Consider the following 11,570-nt stretch of genomic DNA (forward strand, 5'->3'; position numbering starts at 1 on the left):
GGTTATGTGTGTGCCTGTAAACGCACAGACTGTGTAGGTTTGGTCATGATACTTACCCACGCTCCCACCTTAAGTTGGACTTACAGATAACAAGTGCGTTTATGCTATGATTAATTGAAAGCCCAAGGGTGATCTCTACTGAACTAATTGTATGATTACACCAGTCATGATTTTGGTGTGACTTATTAAAGAAGGTGAATACTCGCATAGCCATTACTTTGTGTCTTTATATTTGTAATTACTGTGAAAATGAAAAGTAATCTAATTAAAGTCTTTTTAACAGCTTAAATGACAAATGCTCTTGTAGTTCACCATGACTCGAGCTGCAGCCCTATTTCCAATCATTAACACCTTAAGATTTAGCCAGGTTGGCGCTTTCACAAGCCCACTTAAATGACAAACAGGGCAGCTGCTGTTGGGGCTGAAAAAACTTTATCTTTGTAGCAAATGGGGATTAAAAAAAATAAGATACATGCAAGCCTCAATGCAAGAATTGTAAGCAAGTCAATACAAAGAATTTTTAGAGGTTTCACTTTTTTTTATATAATGGAAACATTAATAAGTACAAACTTGTAAACTTTTGAAAAGGTGTGCAATGTTTATTTGTACAGGTTAAAACATTTTTTGTAGTTAAACATTTCATGCATTAAGACAGCGGTCTTCAATTATTTTTACCTGCAGATAACTTTCGTTTTGTGCTGAGGCAGTACTTCTTAGCAATAAAGCTCCGTCACTCACTGTTTTTAAATCCTTGCCACAAAGTCTGCTGTGGCAGGGCATAACTCTTATTTTATTACATGCAAATTTAAAATATTTTATCACTTCAACTATGTAGTGTGAGGCGTTGTAACTTGTCAGTCCTCAACTGCATAAATAGTGGCACAACCTCTTCATGTGCTCATAAACCTCCAGCTGTGAATGAGAATGTGTATTTAGTACATCAGGGCCCAACAAAAGCATGTCTCATGGAAAAGCACATTGAAATGCTAGTCGTTCCTGCAAAAAAGTTTGGAAGTTACAAAGACATTGTTGTTTATTTACAAAAAAATCGGGAGTGGTGTACCCTAGACTTTCTCGTATACTCGGATATGGGGGATGGATATTTGAGGAGTAAACTGCAAGACAATGATTATATTTTTATATTATGTACATTAAAGAACCATCAACAACAAATTAAATAAATAATATATTGAACAATTATTATAAAAGTAAAGTTGAATCAATTGGACTCTGCAGCTGCATGAATGAAAAAAAGAAAATCGAGTATGTGTTCAAGTAAAGTATCACTTGCAGTTAGTGGAAATAGCCCAAAAGTTGATAGAAATCTACATTTTGTACCTAATACTTGTATGCAAAATTTGGTTGACCTAAGTGAAAGCGTACACAAGTTACACACACAGACATAATTCCAAAAATGGTATTTTTGAGTTTAAAACATCGAGATTCATCAAAATCTCGAAATCGAATTTTTGGATGATTACAATATTTTCCCAATACTTCATAAAAATGGAATGTGCACATTTATGCAAAGCCTTTGTGTTAGTAGTCTGTGTGCTACTTTCTGAACAATTGTTTACAAAAGACCACATTAATGATCTTTTTACTTGAATGTTTTATTTAACTTTTGTTTTAGTATTTTTATGTATACAATTTACAAAATATTACAATGTTTATTCATTTTACCATTTAATGGCATTTGTAACATTTCATTGTGTACCTCAGTAACAGTATTTATCACTGGGGAAAAAAATGTACATTTTACTGAATACAGAACTTTACTGTTACTAAAGGTTGTACTACTTGAAGTATTTGCATTTAATAAGTAACATTTATATTTGTTTTCATTAATGTTAAGATTTTAATGCAGAGACTTGCAATGTAGATACATTTTTATTGAGTTACATCATGTTCTGTATTGGGTATCTAACTTCAGTACTTTTCTTAGTATTGTGTCCAAGTTTGAAACTTTGGTATTGTCACAACCCAAATAGATAGGGGCAGACATATTTTGGTATGCATGATTTACTTGGCTAGCTAAAGTGATTATTTGATATTCTTTCGTGTAAGGCGTGCTCATTTTGCTTGACTTGTTTAAAGTGTAATCTTTCATTTTCTTGTAGAGTACGTTGGGCATTATTTATACCCATCCTCAGGAGTGTACAAGGAACAGACGACTGGCAGGATGCAAAATCACCAACTACATGTACAGTTTCCAACAAACATGCTGGATTTACCTACATTGGTTAAAAACAATTGCCTTTTGCTGTTTTTGAAGTTTTTATGCGTAACAAACTTTTCCACCAACTTTGATAAATCTTTTCAATTTTTTTTATTGCAAAATACAAAAAGTAGAAGAAAATAACAGATGTCAAGTTTTTTTTTTTTTTTTTAATTTAATATATTTCACAAGAAGCCAATTACAGGGGTTTTTACATTTTTTTCCCTCTTCTCTGCTGGTCTTTTTTCATACAATTTTAAGTTTAAATTTAACTTTTTTTTTTTTTTAAGAAAATTTTTATTTATTTTTAAATAGATCAAACTCAAACTGCCAAGTTTTCAAAATACAAATAGTTACTAGTGAGTCACTTTTGCAAAGTTTATAGAGAAGGAAAAAAAAAACAAACACTTTCTGACTTGTAGCCAGTAAGAACAGAACCACTGGCTTTTAGCAACCCAAGGAATGACTGCTGTGAAAAATGTGTTTTGCCTTATTTACCAGATTTAAATGTTTTGATTTTTTTAAATAATAAATTAGCTTCATTAATATTTTACAGAAAACTGAGTCTGTTTTTTATGGGGGAAAAAAAACTTGCACATTTTTGGTCCAAGAAAACAGTTTTAGTACTCGAACAATCCATTTTACAATAACTTGTTGAAGACTGCCTTTCCCACATTAACTATATTGCATTTAGCACTCAGGTCAAGTTTGACTTCATGTTGGTTGCAATGGACTTCTGACTTGTTGTTGCTGTGATGGGTTCAGACTTCCTCTGACTTGGACCTAAATTGTGCAAATATAAAAAACTATTAACAGATAATAGTGTTGTTTGGTCGGTGTTTTGTTAACATTGTGTATTCTTTTGCTGCTAATAGGAATCCGAACCTATCGTCAAGTGTTAGATTACAGTTCTTGATAGTTCTTCAAAACCACTTATTACTCATTTAAAAATTAAAATCCTCCCTGTGGTGTATAACATACTTTCACCAGAAAAAAACTATAATTAAAAAGTCAAAGATTAGGGTATGTTTCAGTTTAAATAAAAATCGAGGCTTTGTACCTCTAAAGTAGTTTGCTTTTAGAACCCCATCACAACATATCTGTTGTTTTTTTTTTTAAAGGGAATTTGCAAAATCCGAGTTAGATTTTCATTTTAACATTAATTACTAAGGTAAATACAAAAAAAACATGTCTTTCCAGCTTGTCATAAAAATAACACAACCGTGAACTTTCTAGCTCTTCAAGTCGTCTGTAAATAAGAACATGAGCCAGTGTTTGGTGTTTTTCTGGTTGTGTGTTTTCCATTTTACTACTTTGGTGCCAACTCCTGCCGTATAAAACCATGCTTGCTGCCATTTGTGCCTTGTTCAAGCTAATCTTATCATATTGATAAGAGTAACTTATTTGGGGTCAATGGCATTTTGGTACTTTTATGCTTGTGACAGGCATAGTGACATTGTTAGTTTTTTTTTTTCCTGGCTTGGTCCCATCTGTGCATATACAGTAAATAGTGTATGGTGGTGCATATGCCATTGGTCAAACCTAAAAGGCAAGCACACATTGTTACATGTTGGAGTGTCATCTAATTTTCTTCTCCAACATTTGGGAAGACAGATACAAGGCTAATCAAGTTGGATGGCTATTCCCCACGGGCATGTGGAGGCTGTTTTCTTGGAATGATGCCTACTCAATGTGTACCCCCAAAAAATGGATTAAGGACTGTTTGTAAATTTAAGATGTCAAGTAATACATAAAGATATTAAGGTTTGCCTTTTGTTATGTCTCCAGCTAGCGGACTTAAAGAGCCAAGAAATGAAGCAGCATTTGGTCTAGCTGTTGGGTATCGACAGCTGAATAAACCTTTCTGTAAATTTGTAATTTCACCATATTTTTTTCTGCTTTGACATTCTCGGTTATTGACAGGACTGCCTGATTTTTCTATATAGTGAATAAGATATTCAGAAAGAGATGCATATGACTATTTTTTTAAATAAATATAGCTGTGCTTACTGGTGTACCTGTCTTTTCTTGAAAAGATTTAAACTTCTATATTATATATAATGAAACTTGCAATCTCTTAAATTGCCAAAGTCATTGCATGTAATTGATTGATATGAGATCTATTTAGCACTATCTTCCATAAATTGGCATTCTTAAGTTATAATATGAAGTATTAAAGGAAAAATCTGCATTTTTAATTTTGTTCCCCACAATGGTTGTGTGATACCATTTCATTTCATTTCTCTTACCTGGGTGTTAAAACAGTAAACTACAATCTTAAAGTTGGCTGCCATTTCATCCACCTCTTATGTTTTTTTAAAACCTCCACTTGTATCATCTTCCATAAAGTCTAAGCATAATATTTAACATTTTACAACTAGATTATCGGTTCTGATCTTGCTCACTATTTATTTCTTTCATTACTTCCTGTTGTTGACACTCTTCCATCAATAATGGTAAACCAAACCATGATACGTACTGCTTCCACCATGTTCCACAGATGGGATGAGATTCTTATGCTAGAATGCAATGTTTGACTTTTCTGCCGAACAGAACGCTTCTTATTCAAGCCAAAAAGTTCTATTTTGTAGTCCTCTATTCGTAGAACGTACTTTCAGTAGCTTTTTGGCTTACTTTAGGAAGGTGCCAATATTTTTCTTGGACAGAAAATACACCATGGTTGTTCACGAGTCCACCAACAGGAGAACACTGAACAATGATGTTACCCAGTGCAAGATCCTTAGACTTTACTCTGGGCTTCTTTGTGATGACCTTGAAAATTACATGTCCTGCTTTTGAAAAGATCTTGGTTACCCTCTCCAGGAGTGGTCAACTAACAATGTTGTTTAATTTCTTCCATTTATACACAATGTGCACAATGGTTTTGTAACTTTTTCCAGCCTGGTGAGCATCAACACCTTTTTTCATATTTTTGGAAAGTTCTTCCAAAATCTCCTTTGATCAAGGCATGACCCAATTCCACAATCCTGTGTGGTAAAGACCAGGGAAGGGCCTCATGCATAACGCTGTGTGTAGAATTCGCACTATAACATGACGTAAGCACAAAAGCTGAAATGTGCTTCCGCACAGAAAAATCCAGATGCAGGAATCTGTGCGTTCACTAACTTCCACGTTCTTCTGCTACATAAATCCCGCTCAGCGTGGAAATAAACGCACGTGCACGCGCTTGCTGTGCACTCCTCCCAGAATTACGCCTCTTTGAATATGCAAATCAATATAAATAGCCCTTAAGCCAGCGTTCTGTGAAAAGGCAATGGCAAAAGTACGAGGAAAAATAGAAGAATTTCAGCGAATACCAAATGGAGGCAAACAAAAACATACTATTTGTTGGTTTAAACAGTTATATAAGCAACAAAAGGAAGTTGATCGAGTGACATAGCGTGTCGGAGAAACTCGAAAGCTCAAGTTCACAAAGTCGCACACTGCCCGAAATAAAAAAGTTGTCACATATCAAAGTCGGCGTGAAAAGGCGACTCGTAGCCCAACGTCTGAGCACGAAATGTCAACTTTAATCTCGAAATTTCCACTTTAATCACGTAGTTTATTTTGTCATTAAAGTAGAACATCATAAACTTCATCTTAAAATCATTTAATTTACTAGTTTCTCAAATCCCATCGTAACTAAAGTAGCACGTTAAATGCTTTGTTGTGTATTTGATCTTATATGTGCTCTATGTGCCTGAATCACTACGTGCTCTTCCTCCGACAGGACACAGAATCCATTACGTTCGTAATATTACAGCTCTCTGAATATCAATTAAAATACTGAGAAGTATACGTGATATCATTTTCATGATGATATGAGTTAAAGCATGTTATTAAACATGGGAACTCGGTGGCACAGTGATTGTTCATGTCTTACAGCAAGATGCTTGCTGCGCCATTCGCGACCTTCAATGAAATGCTTTATTACAGAAGTACTGTCTTTTTCAAACGTACTAACCCCCAATTCCTGTCCTTACTTTTCTTTCTCCAAATACCCAATCGCCACACAGTCAGCTCTGTAATAGACGTTAAGCCATCTGTAAACTTAGAACGCCGATTCTTCAAAACTTTTTTCTATCCATCTATCCTTCCATTGTCGCTCCAGCCACAGCATGAATACAGCACGAGGCAGGAACAAATCGTGAACGAAGCTCAAGCTCGCTAGCGCTGCGGCACCGTGTAGTTAAAGTTAAATCTGTATAATATAATCAACATATTTTGTCATCATCATATGTAAATACGCGCTTTATAAAGTGGCTCAGGTTGTGCAATATTATAACAGTAATGCAAGTTTACAGTGAGGTGATTGTACTTAGAAGTACAAACAGTTCTACAAGGAGCACTTGGACTGATTGAGTGCGTGTATAGTTCTTGGGATGAAACTGTTTGTGAACCGCGAGGTCCGAACAGGAAAGGCTGTGAAGCATTGGTCGGATGAGAGAACTTCAAATAGCGAATGGCTGAGGCAGCGAGTGCTTGATGCTGTATACCGATAATTCTCTTTCCAATCGCTGTAGATGTGTGATTCACACTCAGATACAGTGATATAAATACTCCGAGTGGTGCAGTGCGAGTAATATGGAAAAAGATGATCCGCTGTGGCAACCCCTAACGGGAGCAGCTGACAGAAGAAGAAGAAGGTGCAGTGAGAGTAACAACGCTAAAGCAGTTATGGTATTTAGAATAGTTTGACCATTCTGTGGACCATTATATTGTTACAGGTTAATTACAATCAGATGCATTAAATTTATGAACGATATGCGGTTAATTTCAGTGTATTTGATAAAGCCGCCATCGTGGATGTGGATCTAAGAAAGGGTAACCACACAGGAACAGTAGTCCAGCTTTGACGCTGGGTGCCGCCAGTCTGCAAAACTGAGCGGAGAATTTGCGAACGACAGGGTATGAGGTACTGTGGAAAAGTGCATGGCTTTACGCCAAGTGTAGGTTTTATACATCGCGATTTGAATGTGGAAATGTTCTTACGCAACATTTCTATGCATACGCAATGTTTATACATGAGGCCTCAGATGCTGTCAGGGGAAAAACCCAGATTTATATTCTTTAAATTGTGCTGCTACTTTAGGATTTCTGGAAAAATGTGATCATATTTTAGGTCATATTTGTGCAAAAACGCGAGAAAATTCTGAAGAGTTCACAAACTTTTTAGCACCTCTGTGTGTTGCATTTCCTGCCTCACCGTTTCGGCATTATTCCATTTTGCAAATGATGCATGACTAAATCCCTCCACATTTTCCATATTATAGTTATTACTCCATTTAACAGCTCGTTTTCCATTCATTACTTACTATATTGTGCATGGATTTTTTTAAACCAAAAATGGTAGCATGTGACACTGTATACCTTGGGATGTTAACATTCAGTTTAGACATTAATAGCCATTGGTTGAAAGTGTCGTCATTACTGAAGGGGTAGACCAGAAATGTAAGCACACAACTTTTCATTTTGTATTCACATTTTGAGTATGCGCATCTATCCCCATTTTAGATGAGTATTTTTCTTTAATGAATTATTAGCTATTTTCTTCTATAGCTCACATTCAGCTTCACTGTGCCCATCATACTAATGTTTATATGAAAACTTCACATCATTCAGGACCAATAAAAGAAACGGTATTCTTACTGATCAAAGTTGCACTAAAGTAAGTTGTTTTATTTAATTTTGTTTTGTTGCAACAAACACACTTTCAAAATGCTAATAGCACGCTTGAAACATCAGGAAGTTTGCCAAATTAAAGAGGATGTATCTGATGGGTATTAAGCGTTTTATTTTACACTTTTTGCTGATGCTATGTTGACCGCAGTTTTAAACAACTCATGGAAACTTTTTTTTTAATTTTTTTTTTTAAGTAACATGGCTTAAGGTAAGAGTGTTTCCAAATGTCAACATTTTTTATAGATAGATGTAGAGTTTCTAAATTCATCTTTAAAATAGATCAGACTATATTCAAATCCTTGCTCTAAAGTAATGGTAATGACCAAGATGACTTGCAGCAAAGTCCATTTTTATTTATAAATTACAAAAAAAAAAAAAAAGTTCATTAATACATAAACAGCAAAACAAATCTTCATTTCTCAATGTATCAGTACTTCTGGATTTCACTCACATTTTGAAAATATATTTTAGTTGAAGACTCACCAAAATAAATGTAATTTGTAATTTTATTATGTCCTGTTGATTGAATTTATACTAGAAAGGTAATGTAGAACTGTGACAAGTTTAGACAAATGTGTAAACAGCGCATAGCTGAGCAGAAGTAGCTAAGACATACTGGTTTTTTCATGACTGCCAGCACTGTCTGTCCCATGTAAACTGCAAACATAAACCGGAAAAGCAGTAACATCTTTCTTATACTGTCTGCTATGTTGTTTCCTTGTGTGGAGAGAACATCAATATAGAATCTAAAAGAAAATTTAAAAAGAGCAAGTTCTCTTTCACACATCACATTTGTGTTACTCTCCAGAACGGGTCCCACTGTGCTGCTCCTCACCTTGAGGATTCTACCTCTTCCTCACTGAACCAGGTTTTCCTGCTTTTCCCTTCTCTTCAGACTTTTGCTTCTTCACTTTATCATCTTTCTTACCCCCTTTAAGCCCAGCATTTTCATAAGTGTCATCCTTGTTCCTGCAAAGAAGCCAGTTATTACAAGCAGTGTTAGTCTTTCTTGCTCTAGTAATTATTAATTAAAGACAAGTTGGTCACAATTTTTGGAAAGTTCATATGACAAAAGCTTTTCAGAATACTTCCTTTACATACCTGGACGATTTGCGGCTTGCTTTACCGTGTTGGCCTGTGGGATATTTCAAATTGCCATACTCTGTTTCTGTTTTCTAATGAAAAGGAAAGTAAAAAAAAATAAAACAATTACTAATTGGGTGTGAACAGATCTTTTATCACCATGCTCCATTTTGACCTAATTTCTCCTTACTATTCACTTTAATGAAAGGATAACTGTCTGTGCATTAATGTGTCTGTCCAGTTGCTATGTCTCTGCCATTCCAAGAGGTGGTACATCACAAATCCCAAGGCAAATGGCATATAACAATGATATACATTGTCATTCCAACAAATGGCACGCCAAACATTTGTGGGAATGAATTTTATTACGTGGCATCTGTTGGAATGACTACTTTAGCAGAAGCACATTTAATTTTTACACGCATTACAAAATTCATTCCAAAATATGGTGCACTGCAAATGTTAACGCTGAGGACAACGTCAATTACTTAGATTTCAACCCATCTTAGGTAGCACAGCTACTTTATAAATAGGAGACCATTAAAGTTTGTTTAAACATATTTGTAGCATACTGACTTTTTTTTTAATCCATATACTGATTATCTGAAGTGTTCAATCCCTTTAATTCACTTCAAGTAGTAATCTATACTAATAAAAGGCAAAGCCCTCACTGACTCACTCATCACTAATTCTCCAACTTCCCGTGTAGGTGGAAGGCTGAAATTTGGCAGGCTCATTCCTTACAGCTTACTTACAAAAGTTAGGCAGGTTTCATTTCGAAATTCAAAGTGTAATGGTCATAACTGGAACATATTTTTTGTCCATACACTGTAATGGAGGAGGCGGAGTCACGTATCGCGTCATCACGCCTCCTACGTAATCACGTGAACTAAAAACAAGGAAGACATTTACAGCACGAGTCACACGCGGGAACGAAGGTAAATGACGTTAATTTTTGACTGTCTTTTAATACTGTGTAAGCATACATATTAACACGTGCAATTAAACGTGTGCATTTACGGGGTGATTTCTCAGGCTTAAAAGCTCGCCTTTTACTAAAAAGGTAAATGCAAAACTATTTTCAATCAGTTTATTGAAACGCTCCCGTTAAGGATTGCAATAACATATTCGCGAGATAAAAGAACGAAGTAGGGGGAAATGGAGGAACAGCCGCAAACAGCAAAAAATTAATTAAACAATTGAGAACGGAGCGAGTTAAGCATACAAGCATGTTCATAAGGGAAACAAAGCACGGTGTAAAACGTAAGTTTAAATTAAGTTTATAGAAATGCTCCCGCTGCGGATTGCAATAACATATTCGCGAGATAAAAGTTTAATGAGAAGACACGAGGTATAAACGAACCACACGCCGTGGCGCAACGTTAGGGGCAACAGTTTCAACCATTCTATGATCTGCTTCTCGCAACTGAAAGACGGCACATGGCGGATGTTAGCCGACTTGCTGACCGCAACGTTAGGGGCTTCAACTATGGCGCTGACGCCACATCTCAGTGCCAACACTTTGCAGACTCTACTTAAAAGACACGCCCTCCTCACTGGACAGTTAAAAACACCAATCAAACTAACGATGACATCAAGTATTACCCAATCAAAACTAGGAAAGGAGGCATCTTCATAAAATGCGTGTGGGATGATTTGCATGAGACGCTGCTTTAAAAAAAAAATGATAAAAAAAAATACGGGATAAATCCCATCCAGTATTGATTCAAAACGGGACGCGCAATTTCATTCTCAAACGCGGCACGATTCCGTATTTTAAAGGACGGGTGGCAAACCTACAGTGCCAGGTAACCACCCATACAATCAGATTGTGATTCAGACTAGGAATGCAATGAATGTAATTACCCCGATCTACATACAAGGCGAAAGTCTTGCAACATTCAAAGATGATGGTTTGGGATAAGTACACCATACAACATAAAAGAGCTTATGAAGCCTTGAACCGAAAAAAGCAAGATCTCAGAGATCGTAAAAAAAAAAATTGGAGGTAATGTCGTTTTACTCGCTGTAGATTTTAGTCAAACATTACCAGTTATTCCACGAGGGAGACCAGCAGATGAACTCAACGCGTGTTTAAAATCCATGCTTCTCCCACGCTCGGTTATATGTCGCGTGTTCTCGGGTAGGTGCACCAAAAAATGTATACATTTAAGCATGTAATGGGCAAACAAAAAATGAGGTATACCCGAAGGCACTGCAGTAGTACTTAATGTAACTTTACTTCTTAAATGTTAATGTTTTACTGTTTAATAATTTATACGCTTCTTATATGTTGTTCAAATTTTTTTATCAAAATACCACTGACAGCGCAATGCACGATAACATGGAGTGAATACACCATACGCATCCGCCCACGGCTGCCCTGCTGTGCGCAGATAGGAGTTGATTCTACAATAAAATAAAATAAAGATAAAAAGAGTAAAACAATCATCACCCATAAAGCGTGTGTGTGTGTATATATGTGTATATATATATGTTGATATGTGGATGTGTATATGTATATATATATATGTATATATATATAATGTAGATATGTATATATATGTGTATATGTATATATATGTTT

General features: G+C 35.7%; 2 protein-coding genes across 4 annotated transcripts in view; one reads left to right on the forward strand and one right to left on the reverse strand.

Annotated features, from left to right (window-relative positions):
* Positions 1-2,778, forward strand: part of lpcat3 (lysophosphatidylcholine acyltransferase 3) — a 46,780-nt gene extending 44,002 nt beyond the window's left edge. Inside the window, exon 13 of the mRNA XM_028809944.2 lies at positions 2,121-2,778. The gene's annotated coding sequence lies outside the window, so the exon portion shown is untranslated. The remainder of the gene's footprint in view (positions 1-2,120) is intronic.
* A 5,454-nt stretch (positions 2,779-8,232) lies between these two features.
* Positions 8,233-11,570, reverse strand: part of ptpn6 (protein tyrosine phosphatase non-receptor type 6) — a 201,434-nt gene continuing 198,096 nt past the window's right edge. For 2 of the 3 annotated variants that reach the window (XM_051932090.1, XM_028809945.2), the window contains exons 14-15: positions 9,002-9,075; positions 8,233-8,869 (exon numbers count right to left, since the gene is read on the reverse strand). In XM_051932090.1, coding sequence (XP_051788050.1) covers positions 8,746-8,869; positions 9,002-9,075 — 198 coding nt within the window. In that variant the 3' untranslated portion in view covers positions 8,233-8,745. The remainder of the gene's footprint in view (positions 8,870-9,001; positions 9,076-11,570) is intronic. The other variant, XM_051932091.1, reaches the window with a different exon arrangement.

This window comes from Erpetoichthys calabaricus, chromosome 9 (genome assembly GCF_900747795.2).
Source record: "Erpetoichthys calabaricus chromosome 9, fErpCal1.3, whole genome shotgun sequence".
NCBI classification, from domain to species: domain Eukaryota; kingdom Metazoa; phylum Chordata; class Cladistia; order Polypteriformes; family Polypteridae; genus Erpetoichthys; species Erpetoichthys calabaricus.